A 22,390-nucleotide genomic window follows, 5' to 3' on the forward strand; every position below is an offset into this window, starting at 1 on the left:
AAAATTCTATTCTGAGAGTTATTTTTTTGATTTCCCAAAATTATAAATCTTAAATATCAGTGCAAGGAAGGATTAAAATAGGAATATAGTTCTATAAGTGATGTAGGCTGACTGAAAAATCAGCAAGCAAAAACCTATGCCACAGTTACTTTATGGTAATCCTTGTTTTCAGTGTAGGTAAATTCTATTTAAGAATGCTCTGTCTTGATAAAGGTGACAGTCACACAATACAGTGAATGTACTAAATGCCACTGAATTTCAGTTCACTTTAAAATGGCTAATATCATTATGTCAATTTCATCTAAAAAATGCTTCTGTGCATATGGTGGGTTAGGCAGCTAATTCAAAATTATGAATCTGCTTTTTTCAATATTTTTGAAGATAGCACATGAGCCTAATTGCTGCTGGCAGATAGCTGGAGGACACCCAACAGTGGAAGAGGGCTCAACCATAAGAATCATAAAAATAGCAAAACTGGAGGCTTAGATGGTACCATACCTAAGCCCGCACTCCTCTGTTGGGAATGTTGGGGTATACTGGTCTACCAAATAAAGTCCAACTTTTAAAAATAAGTTAGACCCATTGGATATTTGGCCTCATCTTTACAGTCAACTACTCTCCATTAATAACCCTCTGCTTCACTGAAAATGTTCTCCTGCATCACCTGAATGTCTTATCCACTTGTACCCCTTTGGTTTTGTCCTGTTGCTTCTCTGTGTCTAGAAGGCCCTTTCCTATACATATAATTATGCTTTAAGGCCCAATTCAAATCTAACTCCTCAAGAAATCATTCTCTTATAACTTCATTCATAAAGATTCTTTTATGATTATTGTGTATAAAATGCTGTGAAGATATTTACCTAATATATTTTTGTGTTATTCTTGTATTGTTAAAAATTCCTCTCTGCTGTGAATACCCTAATTTATTTACCATGTCATGAGTGAACAGAGTAAGGGCCTGGGTGTAGTCTTGTAGAAAGGTAACTCCCATCATTCTCCTATGATAGAGATCCCATACAGAAAAAATAACAGTATAAAAATAATAAATCTTACATATAAATTACCTTAGTCTGTTCCATCCTTTGTAAAAAGAATGCACAAATTAGCTATTTCATTTTCTCTTCATATGCCCAAAAGATTCCTTTATAAATAGCCTAATAAGAACATACTATTTGGACTTATACAGCAATTGCAAAACAACAGAAACTCTTAAATATATTTAATCACACTAGATTCACAATGCCCTTATTCAAATGATAGCTATTTCAACCTTAAATAAGATGTGCTTTGAGTATATATGCAAAATTAATTACATGTGGTAACAGATCAAAAAAAATTCAATTTCCTTTTCCAATCTCACTGACTACACCTCTTGTAACAAGCGCATAGCTGATCAATTTCTCATCAGGAACCATAAATTGACACTCAGTCTCATAGGTGATGAACTATGTTGCACCTCTCAACCTTCAATGAAAATGAAATTTTAATCAGTACTGGTGGATTCACTACCCTCAACACTCTAATCCCAAAGAGCTATACTTGTGGTTACCACACCTAAGAGTATTATTCAATCCTAAAAAAAATCAGTTCATCTTTCCAGATAGAGCAGAACTTTCAAGTACAAAGTATATGAATAATCTAAGCTTTAAAGAATGAGGTATTTTTATCTTTTAAAAATACACACACACATATTTCAACTGTGTACATGTGCAAGCATGTGTGAATATATGTATGTATTTCTTCCCACTTGAAAAGAAAGCCTAAAACACTGAGTAACTCAGTAATAATGACACTGTGAAAGAAATGTCCAGTACATGGCTTCTAAAGGTATTAAGACTCCTTGGTTATCACTAAAAGAGCCAAGACTCCTTGGCAGAATGGCTGATCCCAGGTCCCAGGCAGAAAATATATGAGTCTGGAAAATTGCATCGTATCAGGTAAAAAAGGAGCTATCAAAGACTACAAGGGTCATTATCAAAAGCAATGAGGAAATCAACTGAAGAGGCTCCCACTAAGGTAAAGATGAAAATCTGATTTTTAATAAGGATAAAAACTACACTGGATCAAAACATACCAAGTATGTTTAAATATATTAATTAATTAAGGCACTTTTAAGAAGTTTCATTGGTCATCTATGGAAATGTTAGAGAACTGACATTACTTTGAAAACTAGGAAATGAAGGGAAAGAATTAGGCAATTATCCTACCTTTCCTACCAGTCTCTCTATAGCTAACAGTAACCAAACATTTAATGAAGGGAAGTTTCTCTCTACAGAATTCTGGTAAAAAATACAGGAGCATTAGAAAAATCACCTTTTTATAAACCTCCTTAATCCATGAATCTAGGGCTAGGCAATCATCATCACCAATAGCTAGTAACACTACAAAAAGAGAAACAATCTGTTATCATCTGTCCCTCCTAAAAGAAGTACATATCAGCACGTATAAAGTGTTCTTGGGAAAAATATATATGTACATAACGTTTAATCTGAATCTCTAAATTTAACTAAAAATTTACAGGAACTATAGGAAACAGAAACCATATTAAGATATACAACACCACAGAAGTACAAGTCAGTAAAATCCAGAATCTGGAAGACCAAAAGTAGTAAACAAGCCAACTTGTTCTACATAATAATAATTATTATTATTATTTTTTAAGGAAAATAAGAAGTGCAAGAAAAATAGAGTTGGAAAGGAAACCTATAGATCAGCTCTGACCAACAGAACTGTCTTCACTGAGAGAAATATTCTGTGCTGTCCAATACAGTCACTCCTAACCTCACATAGCTACTAAGAACTTGATATATAGGCAGTGTGACTGAGTATCGGAATATTTTGTTTTAATTAACTTAAATTTAAATACCTACATGTGGCCAGTGACTATCACAATGGATGGTGCTGCTAAAGATCAATGGAGAAGTAAGAGACTTTTAATCAATCACAATATGTCATATAATGAATGTTATTTGGGTCCCTATTCAAACTGATCTTTTCTTTTTAAGTATAAAATAATAAAATAGTAAGAAAATGTGAACCTGTCAGATATTTAATAATACTGAGAAATTACTATTAATATTTTTATGTGTGATAGGGCAGAGACTATCCTTTAGAAGTATTTACAGATAAAACGATACAACCTCTGAAATTTGCTTCAAAATAATCAGGGGAGATGGAACAAGATTAGGCATTGTATTGATAATGATTAAAGCTGGATGGTGGATAAATGGGATTTTGTACACATTCTCTTTATTTTTGGAGGTCTTTAACATTTTTCCATAATGAAAACCAGGGTTTACAGGGAGGAGACACTTAACCTGTGTGCAAGGAAGGGGCCTGCTTTTTTGTTTCCACTGGGAAGAATACTGGAAATATTAAAGAAATTCTTAATAGGGTTGGTTTGGAATGATTTGCAGGTAACTCTGGTTAAAGACGGATAAACTCTCCTTTCCTATGTATTGTATTATACACTCAAGCATGGCTACCTATTGTCCAGTTTTGTACTTTCTGGGTATTATAACTGAATTTTTCTTTGACACTATTTGACTGCTCCTTTCAAAGTGGGTAGAGAAGAAAGTGAAAGCAATACCTCATTTGGACTTCTAACTCCAGTTTGCAATTTGAAGAGAGAACACTACAATGGATTTTTTTTCAATCAGATTTAGGGATATGGTAGGCCAAAAATAGACTCTCCCAAAAGATATCCATGTCAAATTCCTGGAACATGTAATATTATCTAATTAATGACCCTAAGATGAAATTATCTTGAATGATCTAGGTGGCCTTAAATCCAATGACAAATGTCCTTAGATACATGGAGGAGGGCACACAGATGGAGAAGAAAGCAAAGTGAAAAGGCAGAGATTGGAGTAAAGTGGCCACCAGCCGGCAACCACTACAGGCTGAACAGGCAGATTCTCCCACAAAATTCCAGGACTGTGTCCCTGCCAATACCTTGACTTCAGACTCTATCTAGCCTCCACAACTGTTGAGGGAATAAATTTCTCATACTAAAGCCACTAAATTTGTGGTAAATTGTTATAACAGTGAGAGAAAACTAATAAGGGATTACTCTTTCAATTATTGACTACCTATTCCTTCTTCACTGTCTCAATAATTAGAAGCTATTGAGTATCTAAATGACTTCTAGGGTATCTTTTATATTATGAGGGCAAGAATTTTTGTTTATTTCATTCAATGACATTTACATAATGCCAGAAAACTACTCTCTGATCCAAATTTTTTATGCTTCTTCTTTCTACGTTTCTCACTGACATTCTTCCACTAAACACCTAAGGTGGCCTTAACTAAAGAAAACAAAAAGAGTAAAAGAACTTCCTTTACTTTAAAATTTGCCAACTTTAAGATTTAACAAATATTCAGTTTTCTAAAAGCTGGTTTAAGAAATTCTACCTGAAAATGCCAGATTCATTCATCTGGCATGTTATCTTTTCCTCTACAATGCACAGTATATGATGTAATGTTTTATAATTATCCCTTCTCTACTTTATGACCTTCCCTGAAACTTACCAATAAAAAAAGAAAACAGCACCATGTGACAATCAATACAGTGCCCTTACATATCATTGATTTTTATAAGCAAAGGAAAATTTTAAACAATGAAAATACTTTAAACATTCTACTGTGTCAAAAAGAAAGGATTATAAGCCTGTGTTAGAAACATTTCATTTCTTCTAGCTTCCTACCTGTATGCGACTCAAAGCTATTTATTTTTATCGCATAATTTTACTACATATTTATATTTCCATCTTATGTTCTAGCAATAAGCATTATTCGTCAACTCGAACAGTAATGCTATTTACTACTCAGAAACACATCTTTCCTATTAGTAAACTAGTTTGAGATTAGTGGCACCTATAAAGAATACACAAGTTTATTTTTGAAGGTGATAGTATTTGCTATCTAGAAGTTGAAATTTCCACAATACAAATTACTATGCAATCCTTTTCCAATGTAAACATGAAATAAGCACAGCCTTCAGAAATAACTTTATTACATGGCTCCGAATATCAATAAGGCCTTTTCAACCTTTCTAAAACAACTTAATGGAAGATGAAAAAAAAAACCTCTATCATTCTTAAAGAGATGACAATTATCTTCTTGGCTTGGCTTTTGTCTCAACTTCCACTCTTAGTCATCTGTATTTTTTTTTTTGGCTCTCAAAACAAGGTTGCAGGGGCTACAAATGAATCCAGCATTTCAATTGGGGGGTTAGTCTCTGTTAGTCCCTAGGACATTAACTCACTAAAAGCAGAAGGATTTTTGAAAATCAACAATAAATGAGTAAACAAAACACTAATAGAAAAGTGGAGCTCAGTAACGACAGTCTTCTGCCACTGCTCAGCTAAAAATGTAGAAAATTAGAAAAGAATGTAGCAAATAGCTCTATTATAAATATCAAATGGTTTTATTTCTAGGTCAAAAAAGCCATGTAAATAATTTTTAAAAAATAACAATAGAGGATAACAAAATGGAAAACTGCAGGGAGAGAGGAATCGAGATTATAAATAACATGAGAAAAATAATGTATAAATGCATGGATTTGACAGTAATCCTATACATGTAAAAATTAATTCATGAATTTTAGAAATGTAATTCAGTCTTTCATCTTCTAGAACTAAAAAGCGAGTTCACATCTGTTGTAACAACAAAGACCTGGGACAGAGGTGAGGTGGAAGATGCCTAAAGTGGACTCTGTCCATTCAAGCATATAATCAGAATGAATAATTTACAAGCATACTTTCATCTTCAATGCTACTAAGAGCTGAATTCTAAGGAGCTTAGGGAGACTGTAACACATCTGCTAGCCAAGTTGAATAAGCAGAAGGAACCTAAACAAAAAAAGACCAACGAAACCTGTTCGCAAGACTGGGGAGTGGGCGAGAATACTAAAAAAGAAATGGCAGAAAAGCAGAGGCTAGTGTAGTAGTGGTCACTGACTTATGTCTTTAAATATATCTATTCGTTCCATTTGAGGAAGCCAGAGTTGTATTAGGCTAACTGAATCAGAGAGCTGCATTAGGCTAACATTAGCTATGTATACTTTCCATCAAAAGGAATACTTTATAACAAGAGGCAAAATGTGAAAACTATCAAAGCATCAGTGGGTCTTTCTATTTTAATTCAAATAATCTAAAAATATATTCCACTATTTAGACATGATGAAAAAATTCTCCAACAATTCATGTATGATTTTTCAAAGCTATGCCTATGTCATGTATCTTTGAAAGGAGGCATACCACATGTGCAAAAACATGAAAAGAACTGGTTCACTATCTTAGAAAAACTATACACTCACCCAGTAGCTTATAAAATATGATTTTTCTGCAAAGACAATGTAACTGCACAAAAATACAAAATCTTTGAACTAGGACTTTATAGCATCTGCTTCCCCACTGGTTTTAAAGCAATGCTACACGTGTCACCTCAGACTCTACCTTACGACAACACTAACAAACAATATACTTAGCCATCTACCAAGCAAGTAAAATTTTGCATCTAAAAAAAAGTTAAAAATTAAAAAACAAAAATAAAAACAAAGAAGCAAGCTAGGTTAATTTATTCACTCTTTTCATAAACAGTACTTTGATTTCAAAAGAAAGGATTTATTTTTATTCCAACCCATTGATAGGCTAAGTAAATATGTAAGGTATGTAGCTATTTTAGATATTATGCACAAAAGAGTAAAAAGGACAAAAATCTCTGGTCATAAAAGACTTACATTGGTCTTAACTGAATAAATTGGAAAGTGACAGAGATGTAATATAATGTGACTAAGTAGCTAAATAAATTGGATATTCAGAAGAGCCAATGATTCTCGACAGTGAGCAAGAGCTAAGAATCTATTATAAGAGCAAGCTTGGCCTGATTTAGGGACAGAAAAAGGCAATGTGTCTGAAGCCTAGCAAATTAGAGGGAATATGGCAGAAGGTGAAGTCATGGACATAGGACCAGATCATTTAGGGCCTTTGTAGGTCAGAGTAATAAATTTTTACACTATACCCTTGGATTGTAAGGAACAGCCTTATGGTAAGGAAACTCACCATCAAGCTTTTTGTAAAATTGTTGTTGGGAATATTACTCGCCACACCAAACAAAATACAGTACTCTCCATGAAGGTCCAAAGAAAGAATTTCTCAAATCTCATGTTGAGTAAAAACTGATCTTTTTCTGAGAAATTGATATAAATACACCTTATATGAATTCTGAAATCAATTATGCTCTCCTCTATCCTCTGAACTGGAGAAAATTCAGAGTTGAAATTATAATTAGTGTCTGGCAAAGACATACAAGTCCAGGAAGCACAAAGTGTCCCAAACAAGATGGACCCAAAGAGGCCCATACCAAGATACACCATAATTAAAATGGCAAAGCTTAAAGACAAGGAGAGAATCTTAAAAACTATAAGAGAAAGGCAGTTAGTAAAGGGAGCCTGTCATCTGATTTCTCAACAGAAACATTTCAGGCCAGATGGGATTGGCATGAAATATTCAAAGTGATGAAAAGCAAGGACCTACAGCCAAAGCTACTTTATCCAGCAAGGCTCGCATTTAAAATTAAAGAAGTAAAGAACTTCCCAAACAAGAAAAAGCTAAGAGAGTTTGTTACCACCAAACCAGTATTACAACAAATGTTAAAGGGCTTGCTTGAAGAAGATAGAAGAAAGCAGAAAGGGAAAGGGAGAAGGAGAAGGAGAAGATGAAGAAAAGAAAGAGGAATATAGTTTTAAAATAATATGTCAATAAATATGCATCAATAATCATTTTAAATGTAAATGGCTTAAATGCTCCAATCAAAAGACAGAGGGTAGCTGAATGGATAAGAAAACAAGACCTATATATATTCTGTTTTCAAGAAACCCACCTCAGAACAAAAGATACACACAGACTAAAAGCAAAGGGATGGAAAAAGATATTTCTTTTTTTTCTTTAATTTTTATTGTTATTCAATTACAGTTGTATGCCGTTTCTCCCCATCCCTCCACCCCACCCCAGCTGAACCCACCTCCCTCCCCCACTTTCACCCTCCCCCCCTTGATTTTGTCCATGTGTCCTTTATAGTAGTTCCTGTAATCCCCGAAAGATATTTCATAAAAATGGAAAGGAAAAAATAACAGTGGTAACAATACTTATAAATGATTAAAAAGACTTTAAAACCAAGGTTATAGTAAGAGACAAAGAAGGACAGTACATAATGATAAAGTGATCAATCGAACAAGAGGATATAACCCTAGTAAACATTTTTGCACCCAACATAGGAGCAGCTAAATACATAAAGCAAATCTTGACGGGCATAAAGGAAGAGACTGACAGAAATACAGTCACAGCAGGGGACTTTAACACCCCATCAATATCAACGGAGAGATCATCCACACAGAAAATCAACAAGGAGAAGGCGGCCTTAAATGACATACTATAATTAGTGTCTGGCAACTAATAAAACCTTATGGCATCTATTTTTTTAATAGACTTTTTATTTAAAAACGTTTTCAGCTTTACAGAAAAATCGCAAACACTGCCCTGAGAGTTTCCATATACCTCCTACCCACTCTTCCCTATTATTAACATCTAATGTTTAGTAGAGTGCATTTGTCACAATTAATGAACCAATATTGACTGATACATTATTATTAACGAAAGTCCATAATTTACTCAGATTTCCTTAATTTTTACCTGATGTTGTTTTTCTGTTTCAGGATCTTTAAAGTATTTATTCTCTGTATTAAATTTACTGGAGTTTTAACTCACTATTCTATTGTCATTTTTTCCCTATCTTACCTCTATTACTACTGTTACCCAATATATTTTATCTAATTCTATAAGCCTTTCCCAATACTTCTGGAAACTATGTGGAGTAATAAAAGAATTAGTATAGAAAGATTTATTGAAAGATACAATTAGCTTTTCCCCAACAAAACAAACAGTGCAGTATTATTCAAAGTAACAATTCATAAATCTTTTAAAATACAGGGATGCAAAGAAATGTCCAATTGAAAATTATACTGAAAGATATCATTGGGATAAAATTGCAAAGTCAACATGAAAAAGTCTTTTTATGTTTCAAAACTAGTTTTATCTCTGGAATTCTCCTTTTATTTTCATATTCAGCATTAATAATCCTGATTGTTCTTATGAGCCATGAAAACTTAGCTTGGTCTCAGAGCACACAAATCTAAAATGAGAGAGTCCAAATGATCTTTTAAAGTCCCTTTCAATTAGAAATGCAGATGATCTCTTAATTCTGTGACCTAGGTTTACTGTCAGATAGTCAAATATTTCCATCACAAGAGTGAAAAACATTAATGCTTTTAAACAAAATATATATTTTAAACAGAGAATGGCAAATTAAAGTTGGAAGCTTTACTTGAACTTAGTTCAGAGTAAAAACTAAAAGAGAATAATCATTATAGTGTATACATTACACACAATATATAAATTTGTATATATAGAAATAATATGTATCCAAACTATCTTGGGAAGGAGAAAGTTTCCTCAAAAAAGGTATGACTATTTACCCAATTAGATTAATTCCATAAAATGACTGAGACACCAAATGGGAAAAAAAATATCATAAGAAAAAAAGGTAAAAAGTATATCAACTTATATCTTCCATTGTTCTCTATCACTGAAAATTTGACTATGTCAAATGGGTACTACTATTAGTAGTTTTTTTTTCATATCTAAAATAAACTGTCTTTCCTCAAAACAATCCTGATCATTAAGATGTGATTCACTGTGGGGAACCTCAAGTTTGCAGCTTAATTTTAATCTGCCCCAAATACTCAACTATTAAATACTTCATTGACAACACCTCATTAACAAAAGGAATTATGAAAAAAACAATGTAGTCTAAATGTTTTTAATACCACTTTCCAAAAATTCCTCCAAACATTACTACAAAAAGATTAACTCTAAGGACACTAAGTATATGCCTGCCCCTCTACAATAAAGACAAAAACAAAAAAAGTCTCACAATTCTAGTCACTTTATGATACCTTTATTCTACTGCCATGTATGATGCTCTACAAGTGTTTCTATAAAAAAGATAACAAAATAAACAGTAAAATGTTTCATTATGCCATTATTTAAAAATTGATGTAGTGTATAACATTAACACAGAATTTTAAGTTATCTTCTCAGTCACCTATTTCTAAATGTAAAATGGTTACCAAAATAAGAGATTATACAGAATAGGTAATGATATACATCAAAGGAATTAGATATAAATTAATAAAGAATGCTGGAGAATAAGTTTTTAAACATTCTTTTATATATATCTATTATTTCAAATTATAGGCATTTCCTAGTTATAATCATAAGACATTTATTTCAAATAAAAATCAAGACCTTTTGTTTTAGCACACTTTCACAGAATTCCATTTTTCTGTAACATCTAAAAGTGCATGAACATTACAATGTGACCCAGCATGGAGGGCTGAAGAAAGATCATCATAACTTTCAACGTATCTCAGAGTATCTTTGTTACACACCACAGTGTAATTTTTTTTTAAAAAAAAGAAAGATAAATAGCCCAACCTTGAGAACAGAATGAAAAGAATCACTATTAAAGCAAGTTAAACAGGATGAGGAAATCACTTTCATGTAATTTCATTTTTCTTATACTCTTTAAATATTTTGAGGAGGTACTCTTTAGGACACATCTAATAAGAGATGGTAACCCAAAAAAGATCTAAACATTTTCATAAATCTTAAATATCTTCAGTTAAATATTAGAGAATTAAATGTATTAAATATATTATAAACCAAAATGGAGGGACATATTATAAAACTAATATCTAAGTGCCAATATCCTGATAAAGATTCTGAGATTTCAATATCTCAAAAAAAAAGACATTTTCAATTCAAAATGGTTAAAAATGAAAGATGCACATGTCTATGTCATTAAAGACAACAAAATTTTAAATTACAGATCTATAATTTTATTAAAAAACTTTAGCATCTATGTCATAAAAATAAGCCTGAAAAAGCTTCTTTTTAGATTGATTTCATAAAATTCCAGTTTGGTATTTCATAAAGATATTAAGCTGTATTAATCTTATACAGCTTGTAGGATATTCTTGGCATATACTTTTTCACATTCTGTCCTGAAAAAAAATGTGATGTGAAAATTTGAAAGAATACCCAGCCTCAGAGAGAACACTCCCTCAAGAGATAGTCGTTGAATTAGCTCCTAATTATTTCTGATACAAGAACCCCTACTACTTTAACTTACAACTATCCAAACCTATCAAAGGTTAAACCCATAAATAATGAACTGATAAGCAGAAGCTGAGGTAAAGAAAAAGAAGGATCAATAAGGACAATTAGAGAGAGACCCACTGTCCTTAGGTCAACTGTTTTATGACTACCAAACTGTGCACTTGCATACATATAAATACACATACCACAGTAAATATGCTCTGTTGACCAGTCCCAGTCTAAAGACCTGACAGAAAGAGAAAAAAAAGATGTGTTGCCCAGACAAATTATGGACTAAGGATTCCCTCATGGTGGATGGATAAAGAGAGATATGAAAATGCATTTTGCAGGGGGGAGAGGAAGTAAAAATGACACAGATAAGAACTTTGATTCTAAGCCAGCACCTGTGATTCACAATGCTAAGGTGACTTAAAGACATATAAGAGATCCATTATAGGGAAAAATGTGAACTAAACAAACAAAAATCTGATTGAAATATAATGTAATCATAATACATGTTATAAAAATGAAAAGTGACTTCCAGTCAACATGGCAGTGTAGGCAGACATGGCTCACCTTTTCACACAACCACATCAAAATTACAACTAAAATACAGAACAACCATCATTCAGAACCATCAGAAATTGAGTTGAATGGAAGTCTGGCGAATATGGAATTAAAGAAACCAAATCCATCTACACTGGTAGGAGGGGCGCAGACCCGGAACAGGTTGGTCCCACACCCACGTGTGGTGGGTAAAAATTCGGGAGAGATATCTTGGGAGTGAGGAGTCCCAGCCTCCCACCAGGCCCCAGCCCAGGGTTCCAATGCCGGGAAGGTTAAGTCCCCCAACTTCTGGCTGCAAAACCCAGTGGGAATTTAGTCACTGGAAAAAACTGCCGGAGCCCCAAGCAGTTCCTCTTAAAGAACCCACAGTGGACTCACCTACTCAGAGTCATTCCCTCTGAGCTCCAGCACTGGGGTGGTGGCTTGAAGGGCACCAGTAGCATACTGGGAGAGGCTAAATTGTCTGGCATCAGGGTGAGCAGAGGCCATTGTCCCTTTTCTGAGCCCTCCCCCTGCAGAGCCACAGAGCAGGCTGGTACCATATCTGAGACTCTATCAATCTGGCTAACACTGTAACACTGTTTGATCCAACATGGAGATGCCCAGACTCTGCCTCACCCAAATTATTGGCCCATCCAAGCTGCTTTTTCCATATGAATAGCTGGTCTTGGCTGTACTGTATAACTTTATAAATCCTCTCAAATAAGCAACAGCTGGCTTCAGTGAGACCCAGACCTGGCACTAGCAGCAGCCAGCCTAGATTCACAGCTTGGCTTTGCCTGGGAGTCTCCAAACCTAGCACAAGTAGCAGCCATCTCAGATTGCTTTAGAGCTCAGGCAGGGTGACTCAGGGCAAAACAGGTGGATGCTGACATTGGTCTGCACCCCCTAGCAAACCCCAGGGCCAGAGAACCCAGTGGACAGCTACAGACCATGTCAGAGCACCACCACACCCTGCCCCTGCACAGCTGATCCTCCATGGAGGGAGGAGGTTGGTGGTCAGTGGTCACAGCCAGCCCTTACAGCTGACTGGCCTGGATAAATCCCTCCCATTGATTTGCCAACAGCAACCAAGGCTCAACTACAAGAGGAAGGTATACTCAGCCCACACGAAGGGTGCACCTCGAGTACCCAGCTTGGGTGACAAGGGAGGATGTACCACTGGATTCTAAAGGACACCTGCTACATTAGACCACATTAACAAGACACAGAGTCAAAGCAGCTCTACCTAATACATAGAACAAACAGAGGGAGGCTGCCAAAACCAGGAGACAAAGAAACATGGCCCAAATGAAACAAGAGATCAAAACTCCAGAAAAAGAGCTAAACAAAATAGAGATAAGCAATCTATCAGATGAAGAGTTCAAAACGCTGCTTATGAAGATGCTCAAGGAACTTAATGAGGACCTCAGCAGCATAAAAAAGATCTACTCAGAAACAAAGGATACACTAATTGAAATAAAGAACAATTTAAAGGGAAATAACAGTAGAGTGGATGAAGCTGAGAATCAAATCAATGATTTGGAAATATAAGGAAGAAAAAAAAAACCAATCAGAACAACAAGAAGAAAAAAGAATTAAAAAAAAATGAGGATAGTATAAGCAGTCTCTGGGAAAACTTCAAGAAGTCCCAACATTCACATCATAGGTGTGCTAGAAGGAGAAGAGAAAGAGCAAGAAATTGGAAATCTATTTGGAAAAATAATGAAAGAAACTTCCCTAATTTGGTGAAGTAGACATGCAAGTCCAGGAAGCAGAGTCCCAAACAAGATGATGCAAAGAGGCCCACTCCAAGATACATAATTAAAATGCCAAAGGTTAAAGATAAAGAGAAAATATAAAAAGCAGCCAGAGAAAAGCAATTATTTACCTATAGGAAAGTTCCCATTAAGACTGTTGGCTGATTTCTCAAAAGAAACTTTGCAGGCTACAAGGGATTGGTAACAAATATTCAAAGTCATGAAAAGCAGGGGCCTGCAGCCAAGATTGCTCTACCCAGCAAAGATATCATTTAGAGTCAAAGAGCAGATAAAGAGCTTCCCAGACAAGAAAATATTAAAGGAGTTCATCATCACTAATCCATTATTATATGAAATGTTGAAGGGACTTATTTAAGGAAAAGATCAAATGACGAACAGTAAAATGGCAACAAATACATATCTATCAACAACCTAATCTAAAAAACAAACAAGGCAAACAAGAAGAACAGAGACAGAATCATAGACACGGAGAGCTTTTTGATGGTTGCCAGATGTGACGGGGGTATGGGGAAATGGGTGAAGAGGCGAGGAGATTGAGAAGTGAAAATCAGTAGTTACAGAATAGCCACAGGGTTGTGAAGTACAGTATAGGAAGTGGAGTAGCCAAAGAACTTATACGTGTGACCAATGGACATAAACAATAGTAGGAGTATTGCCTGAGGGAGTGGAGGGTGCTGGATGGGGGAGGGGAAGTGGGAAAAATCAGGATAACTCTAACAGCATAATCAATAAAATATAATTTTAAAAAATGAAAAAAGATCTACATAATAGGACAGGTTCTATTGGTTTTATACTGTACAGTTTAAAATATCTTTCCTTAAAAAGAGATTTTATGTGACTACATATAGAAGTTAATGCATCTTACCTTCCACAGAAGGTGCCTGGTCCTGAGCTGAATACAACATATCCTTGAAAGCCTATGAGGAAGAAATAAAAGGAATATGTGAACTGAGTAATCTTTATACTAAAAGCATTTGAAGTTAAACAGTTACTTATATTACAATATCCACACAATGACTACATGATTCCCTAAATTAAGAATTTAGTGAAATACTTCAATTAACTTTAATAAGCTAAAACAAAAATACTATATCTTCATACCAATCCATTACTGTCTAACCTTTAAAACAAGGGCTACTTTGTACACTTTAAACATTAAGGGGTATTTCAAAAGAGTAAAATATCACCTGAGATACTATAAACTCTCTGATTAGAAGATAATAGTTACAGAAACTGAGAACAATGGTCCTAAAGGAATACAATGGAACACCACATGAGCAAATATGAAACACTTTATACAAAGTTTTTAAATTCTGTTATATACATAATATAAAATTTACCATCTTAACCATTTTCAAGTGTACAGTTCAGTAGTGTAAAGTACATTCACGCTGCTGCGCAGATAATCTCCAGAATTCTTTCCATCTTGGATAGAAATACTTTTCAGTGGAGGTCTAGAAAGTCCTCTATAATGGTGTCCAGGACTATAAAGATAGTAAAGGCTTTATTGTTTTTTTTCCAAACCAGGAAATCAACTAATAACCTTATTAAGGTAATTTGGAAGGTTGCACTTTGGTCTCTTTAAGTAGTTTGGGGACAGGAATGATAAACATTTCTCGCATCTATCAAAATGGTAGAATTAATTAAGTGCATAGGCTCCAGAGCTGAAGAGCTGGACGTCAACTGAGGCGACTGTGTCCAGTACCACAGCTTCAAAGCTTCAAATACCTTCTAACTATTGGTGGTTCCTAAATTGGCCACCAGCTTTCCTCAACCTTGGTACAATTGACATTTGGGACCAGACAATTATTTCTTGTGAGGTGCTACTATAAATCCTGTTATACATAACAGGATTTGTGAAACAGCGTTTTTTAAAATTATATTTTATTGATTATGCTGTTAAGAGTTATCCTGATTTTTCCCCTTCCCCTCCCCCGCCCAGCACCCTCCACTCCCTCAGGCAATACTCCTACCAGGGTTTATGTCCATTGGTATTGTTTATACATAACAGGATTTATAGTAGCCCCTCTGGCATCTAGGGATTCTCTAGGTATCAGCAGCAACCTCCCCACCAAAGTTGTGACAACCAAAAATGTCTCCGGACACTGCCAAATGTCCCCTGGGGAATAAAATCACCCTTCACCAGAGCCACTAGCCTAGAGTCATTCAAGCACATGAAAACAAAACAGAACAAAAATTGGGGTTCGATTCCTGGTCAGTGCACATACCTAGGTTGTGGGTTCAATCCCTAGTCAGGGAGCATAAGGGAGTAGACTGATAAATGTTTCTTTCTCTCATCGATGTTTCTTTCTTTCTCTCTCTCTCTCTCTCCTCCCTCTCCCCCTTCCCTCTCTAAAATCAATAAACATATCCATGGGAGAGGATTAAAATAAATTTTGTAGGAAAATTATGTATAAAAATGTAAATTTCACACATGCTTAAATCCAAAAATACTCAACAAGATTCACTATTTATGTAGAATTTGAGGCAATACAGTAATACAAGTGTTTTATAACAAAAAAGATTTGTTCCTTATTTCAGGTTCCTGACACAAAGCTCTGAACCCTGGAAATTTACTCTTTTGCATACTAATGAGATGGCTTATGGTGGAGGGGTGGTGGGGAAGGCCCCAAACAGCTTCAGATTGAGGGCTGGTCCCTAGACAAATGCACAACCCGATTAAAGGGTTAAAACTCTCAGTCCCACCCCAGACCTCTGAGTAAGGGAGAGTGGCTGAACACTGAGTTCATCACCAATGGCCAAAGATGTAATCAATCATGCCCATGTAATGAAAACCTCCATAAAAACTCTAAAAAACTTCAGAATTCAGAGAGCTTCCAAATTGATGAACACAGTGATATGCTGGGGGAGGGCATGAAAGCTGTGTTCCACCCTGTTCCCATACCTTGTCCTGTGCACCTCTTCCATTTGGCTGTTCCTTTAGTTTTATAATGAATTATAATATGTTTTATAATAAATTAATAGTAAGTTTAGCACTTTTATGAGTCTTGTAAGTCATCCTAGCAAATTATTTAACCTGGGGGGGAGCATTGTGGGAACCCCCAAATTTATAATCAGTCAAGCAGAAGTGTGGGTAGCTTGGGACCCCACTTCAGCTGGCATCTTAAGTAGTCTTGTGGGGCTAAGGCCTTAAGCAATGGGGTCTGTGCTAACTCTGGATAGTTAGTATCAGAATTGAACTGAATTATCAGACACACAGTTGGTGTAGGAGAAATGGCTGTTGATGTCAAAAAAGAAAGAAAAAAAGAACTACATTTGGTGTCAGAAGTGGCGACAGAAACATACCCAAACAGATATCTTTTGGGAAAAAACCTCTATTAGTGGGCCACAGCTTTTCTAAGATTACATATGAGGATCAGCCTCATATATACTGACCCTTAATTTTTACATTTATTTGTGTTACAAAAGCCCTAAATAAATACAATGAAGATACAGGACGTCTTTTAGAAAAAATGTATATACTCACTATTTTCTTTACAATTTCAGATGTCTCAGAGAACACTGACTTCATCTAAAACAAAGAAGTTAGACCAGAAGATCTTACCAAACACCAGAAGTCTTTATTACAGTTTAGAGAATGGAATTTTAAAGTCCCACATGGATGCAGAGTGGTGGTTATCTTACAGTTTCTCCATAGAATACTTAACAACAGTAAATGAATACATTGCTTAGAACAAATAGCTAGAAATAGAAAAATATAAGGACAAATAAATCCAGCCAGAGAATACTTAAAGATATAAATCTATCATGGAAGCAGGTATCAGAGATTCAAATGTCTGAATGAAGTTTTTGTACTTCTGAAGCATACCAGGCATGTGTACAAAAATCAAAAGATGTGATAAGGAACTGAATAAACCATCAATGACCAGCAGAGTGACTTGTACACAGTAGGAGCTCAATAAATAATTTTTTAATTCAAAAGAGTTTCTTCTTTGGAGAAAATTACTTTAAAGATGACTGAAAGAACACACAAAGTAGAACCTCTGACATGTAATGAAAATGAATTAAATTTGCAAAAGGAAAGCTTAACAAATAAAGTTTTTTAAAATGATTAAAATTTTATAAAGAGAAAAATGATAGTCTCATTTTGATTATAAAACTGAATCATAATTTCATTTAAAACAAGACAATCATCAATGAAATCACAGATAACTTTTTACTTCTTACTACTTGAGTTTTCACCCGAATAAAAGGCCTTCTGTGTTTTTTCTAGTAACAGATTCTAGAGAACTCCATAAACAGGATATCATTCTATGCCTGTGACAAAAGAATAGCCACCAGTTGGGAACCAGTGGGGCGGGAAGCCTATAAGTATTGTGCATACTAGTACCGAAGGACTCCCTACGACCCATCCAGGTCACTTGCCTGGGATAGGGGGAATACATCCAAACAAAAAAGCAACAAATTCAAAGAGTTTCCTAGATTCTTGCTGTTTTACTTTAAGGAAATCCAATACTTCATATAAAACTCTGAATTTGTATAATAAACAAAATCAATACATATTCATGTCTGTTACAAAAGATTTCTTTGATTTCCAAAGGATTAAAACAACCCTGTTCATCAGCATCTCTGAGTGTTGTTACTTTTGTTATAATGTTATTGAAACACATGTAAACTAGGAAAAAACTCTTCATGCTTGTAACAACTCATAAAACAGTAAAATCTTACAAATTAAATCCAAATACAACCACCAAACCAATACTATTCAACTAACAACATTAACTTGACAGGAAAATAGATGTCTGCAGAGACAAAATCTCAACTAGTAGTATGAATACCATGCTGACTGCCAATATACCTGTGCTTCTGCATCTGGAACACCTGTATGACTTTGTGTCAGATGTGATGTAATTCCCCTCCTACCTCTCTCTACGTGAGGCAGAGGGCAGCGTGGCTAAGAGCCACAGAGTCAGACAATGTGTATGAAAGCCAACTCTGCCATTTATTAACTTGGGAAGATGAACTGCTCTGCACTTCAGTGCCCTCATCTGTAAAACAGGAATGGTGACTGCACATACCTCACAGGTCTACTGTGAAAATTAAAAACTCTTAAATCACAAATGCGTATATTAATTACGATTCATGATTATATAAGGATACATGAAGAGTACTTAAAACAGTGCTTAGAACATAGAAGATGCTCAAAGAATGTTAGTTAATAGAATGTGAAATACCACAAAACGTATGTCATACAGTGGCTGTGGCATCATTTGGCCCTCTACTGGCCATTCATGCATAGCTATGTTTTCTTATAAATTCTTCACAAAGTACTATAGTCATGAGGAAGAGTTAATACATTTACAGTATTTATGGAAAAAAATCCAGCCCAGGCCAGGTGGCTCCGTTGGTTGGAGTGTTATACTATACAACAAAAGGTCATGGGTTTGATTCCCAGGCAGGGCACATACCTAGATCGCAGGTTTGATCCCCAGTCAGGATGTATACGGGAGCAAACCAATCGATGTTTCTCACATCGATATTTCTCTCTCTCTCCCTCTTCCTCTCTCTCTAAAATCAACATATCCTTGGGTGAGGATTAAAAAAAGAAAAAACAAAAAGGAAAAATCCATGTGTAAGTGGACCTATTCAGCTCAAACCCATGTTGTTCAAGCGTCAACTGTGTTTCTTTATAGACTGGCTCTAGTGCACAGAACAGACACCCAATAATGTCCATTGAATGAATAAAGCTTAGTAACTTCCTTAATAATAATTTTAAAATAATCTAGAAATACTTATGATTCACCTCTTTCATACAAATATAAGCAAGGTGGCTAACCTTAACTTTTATATTTGCCTACCAGGTAGTAAGTAATGTGCTTGTGCAGTCCCCTCCCATACTACCTAGGGCTGATCTGTATCACCTACAGAATACCGCAATAATGACAGAGCACTACTTGCAGGCCTAGGTCATAAGAAACAATGGTTTTCATCCTGCCCTGTCTTGGGATAACACCCTCTGGGGGAAGCCAGTTGAAAAACCTGAAGCAGCCCTATGGAGAGGTCCACGGGGTGCGGAACTGAGGCCTGAAAAAAGCCAGCACAAAGCTGCAGTCCTTTTGAGTGAGCCATCCCAAAACTGAGTCCTCACCCTATAGACGACTGCAACCCCGGCTGTCACCTTGACTGCGACCACACAAAACACCCTGAGCCAGAACCCCCAGTGAAGCTGCTTCCAAACTCTTGACACACAGAAACAATGTAAGATAATAAATGTTTTTACTGTTTTAAGCTGCTAAGTTTTGGGGTAACATTATACAGCAATAGGTAAATAATACATGAAGACCAGATTTGAGAAAGATTTTCATATATCACAGAATGTACATGTTATCAGATCATAACCAACATCTTTGGCTTGTCTTGATCAAAGTAGCTAAAATTTTTATCCCTATAAAGATACAAAATTATGGAAAGGAAAACTATGACAATTTCAAGTAAGTGATTTATTTTAGCAATAAAAAGCAAAACTGCATTCCCATATGTCAGAGCCACCAACACTGTAATTTAACTTACCCTGAATGCCCTTGAGAAGTCATATAGCCACACTTCTGAGCTGAAGCGGGTCTGACAGAAGAATAAATCAGCATCTTCCTTGTCTAAGGAAACTCTTCTGACAATAAAATAAAGCTGATAACAAATGCACACTTCTAACTAATTAAATCTCATTCCTACATTTATTTATTATGGAAACAGCTGTAAATTCTCTGAAGGTAGAGAGCAATCCCACTTCAATTTTTATAGACTGTGGCATCTAGCACAATACAAGTTTAAAATATTTCTGTAAATTCCAGACTTTGTAACACAAAACCTAAATGTCCAAAATAAGCATATCAATTAGTTTTTTGTCAGCTATTGTTATTTTTATTGAATTATTTCATAGCATGTACAGTTTCATGAAATATCAAAATGCAAAGTCCTCTCTTATTTTTCCCCAATTTTCATTACATTTTATTTCTAAACAAAATTCAAACCTCTTTCATTTACTAGTCCCAAGAAACGTTCTCAGTGCTTACTGGCTTCCAGCCCTCCTTAACATATAATAGTTTACACAGGTTGGTAAAACATGTTGGATTCTGCCCAAATGTAAAGTTATTGCAACATAAATTCTCACTTCTCTCAGTAGCAGTTTGCCAATTTATCTGAATGAAAACAAAAAGAAACTCAAATGTTCTGCGATGCTGTTTCCAGTATGCCTCCAGAAAGTGTTTCTAACCCATGGGTCTCAGACCACTTCACCATTCCAATTTCAATACTGCAAAGCCTTAATAAACTATATTCTCTATAGGCTACATAATGTTTCCCGTAAATATACTACTACTTGTCAAAACATAAAAGATATTTGCACTTAACAAAATACTATCATCTTTTGATTTGGTTAATTGTAAGACACACCATTATTTTATGTACCTTAGGGAAGAAAAACATCACCAATTAAACTATGACATCTGTATGATGAGCCCCAAGTTCAAAGTTATTGGAATGTGGAATAGGGGAATGTGCATCTCAGAATCTATAAAATACAGTGATTCATTTTATCAGAATGTAAATTCTCAAGCAATGGATTCTAAAAGTCCAGCTCCTATCGTTTGGTTTCCAAGAAATTTCATGACACTAAAAGAGGGTCTTGTTGTATTAAAGAATGAGTACCAATACACTAAAATAAATGTTTATTTAATAAATGAATAAAAGTTACTCCTCTGGCTTACTTTTAAGAAGATAAAACATAACTGCTATGATTCATTGAAAAGTACCTTCTACAGGTCAGGCCCTTCCTAACGCTTTCATATATTATTATATGTAATTCTTACAATATATTTGAAAGGCCAATAATTTCTTCATTTTACACACAAGAAAACTAAAGTTCAGAGAAATAAGATAACTTTTAAAATTCTCACAGCTCATACGTGAGGGAAATGCAATTAAAGCAAAAATTTATAAAAAATTATTCCTGGCTGGTGTGGCTCATTGGATCGAGCGCCAACCTGGAAACTGAAAGGTCACAGGTTTGATTCCCAATCAGGGCACGTGCCTGGGTTGTGGGCCAGGCCCCCAGTTGGGGCATGTGAGAACCTGATGCTTCTCTCCTCCTCGTTCTCTCCCCCTTCCTCTCCCTAAAAATAAATAAATAAAATCTTTTAAAAAATTTATATAAAATTAAAAAGAAACTTTCTCTACTGCCTTCAAATCTGAATAGATCCCATACCCTCAAAGAATTTCTTCCTTTATTCTACTCATTCCTAAAGGTTCTATCCTATTCCTGTTAATAGCCAAGTTCCTCAAATGAAAAGTACACATGTGTTGCTTCAATGACTAACTTCTTAAAACCAAGAATAAAGTCAGCAAAAGACAATTCATGTTCAAAATTCACCAATGAGGACTGGTCAGGAATTGAGGACTTTTGTTACATCCAAAGTCCTATCCTCAATCCTCATTCTCACTGACCTGTTTACATTGTCACCACTTTCCCTTAGTGAATTAATTCTTTAATTACTATCTCATTTTTAACAGTCTTACATTTGATACAATTTTTTAAACTCCAGGTACTTATCTCTACTTACAGACATCTCACACATGAAATCAGCATACTTAAGATCTTATTTCGAGTTTATTACCCCCAAAAGTAGCTATTCTCTACCAGTTTCCCTAACTGGTAGAGAATTTTAAACCATTACATTGAATTCTTCCCTTCTTCACTCCCTATATCTATACTAGCGTTATACTTACTTACTGTCCTAAGTGCTTTCCACTTATTAATTCATTTCATTTCACATGATCCTCTAAAGTAGGCATTATTATTATCCCCAGTTTAAGGATAAGAAAATTGTG

The 22,390-nt window shown here is 35.1% G+C and overlaps 1 protein-coding gene across 2 annotated transcripts in view; it reads right to left on the reverse strand.

Moving 5' to 3' along the window:
* Positions 1–22,390, reverse strand: part of XPR1 (xenotropic and polytropic retrovirus receptor 1) — a 135,962-nt gene that overhangs the window by 103,715 nt on the left and 9,857 nt on the right. For both annotated transcript variants that reach the window (XR_011650689.1, XM_024552933.4), the window contains exon 2: positions 14,412–14,463. Coding sequence is in view for 1 of the 2 variants with exons in the window: in XM_024552933.4 (XP_024408701.1) it covers positions 14,412–14,463 (52 nt within the window). In the remaining variant the exon portion in view is untranslated. The remainder of the gene's footprint in view (positions 1–14,411; positions 14,464–22,390) is intronic.

The sequence above is a fragment of the Desmodus rotundus genome, chromosome 12 (assembly GCF_022682495.2).
Source record: "Desmodus rotundus isolate HL8 chromosome 12, HLdesRot8A.1, whole genome shotgun sequence".
NCBI lineage: Eukaryota > Metazoa > Chordata > Mammalia > Chiroptera > Phyllostomidae > Desmodus > Desmodus rotundus.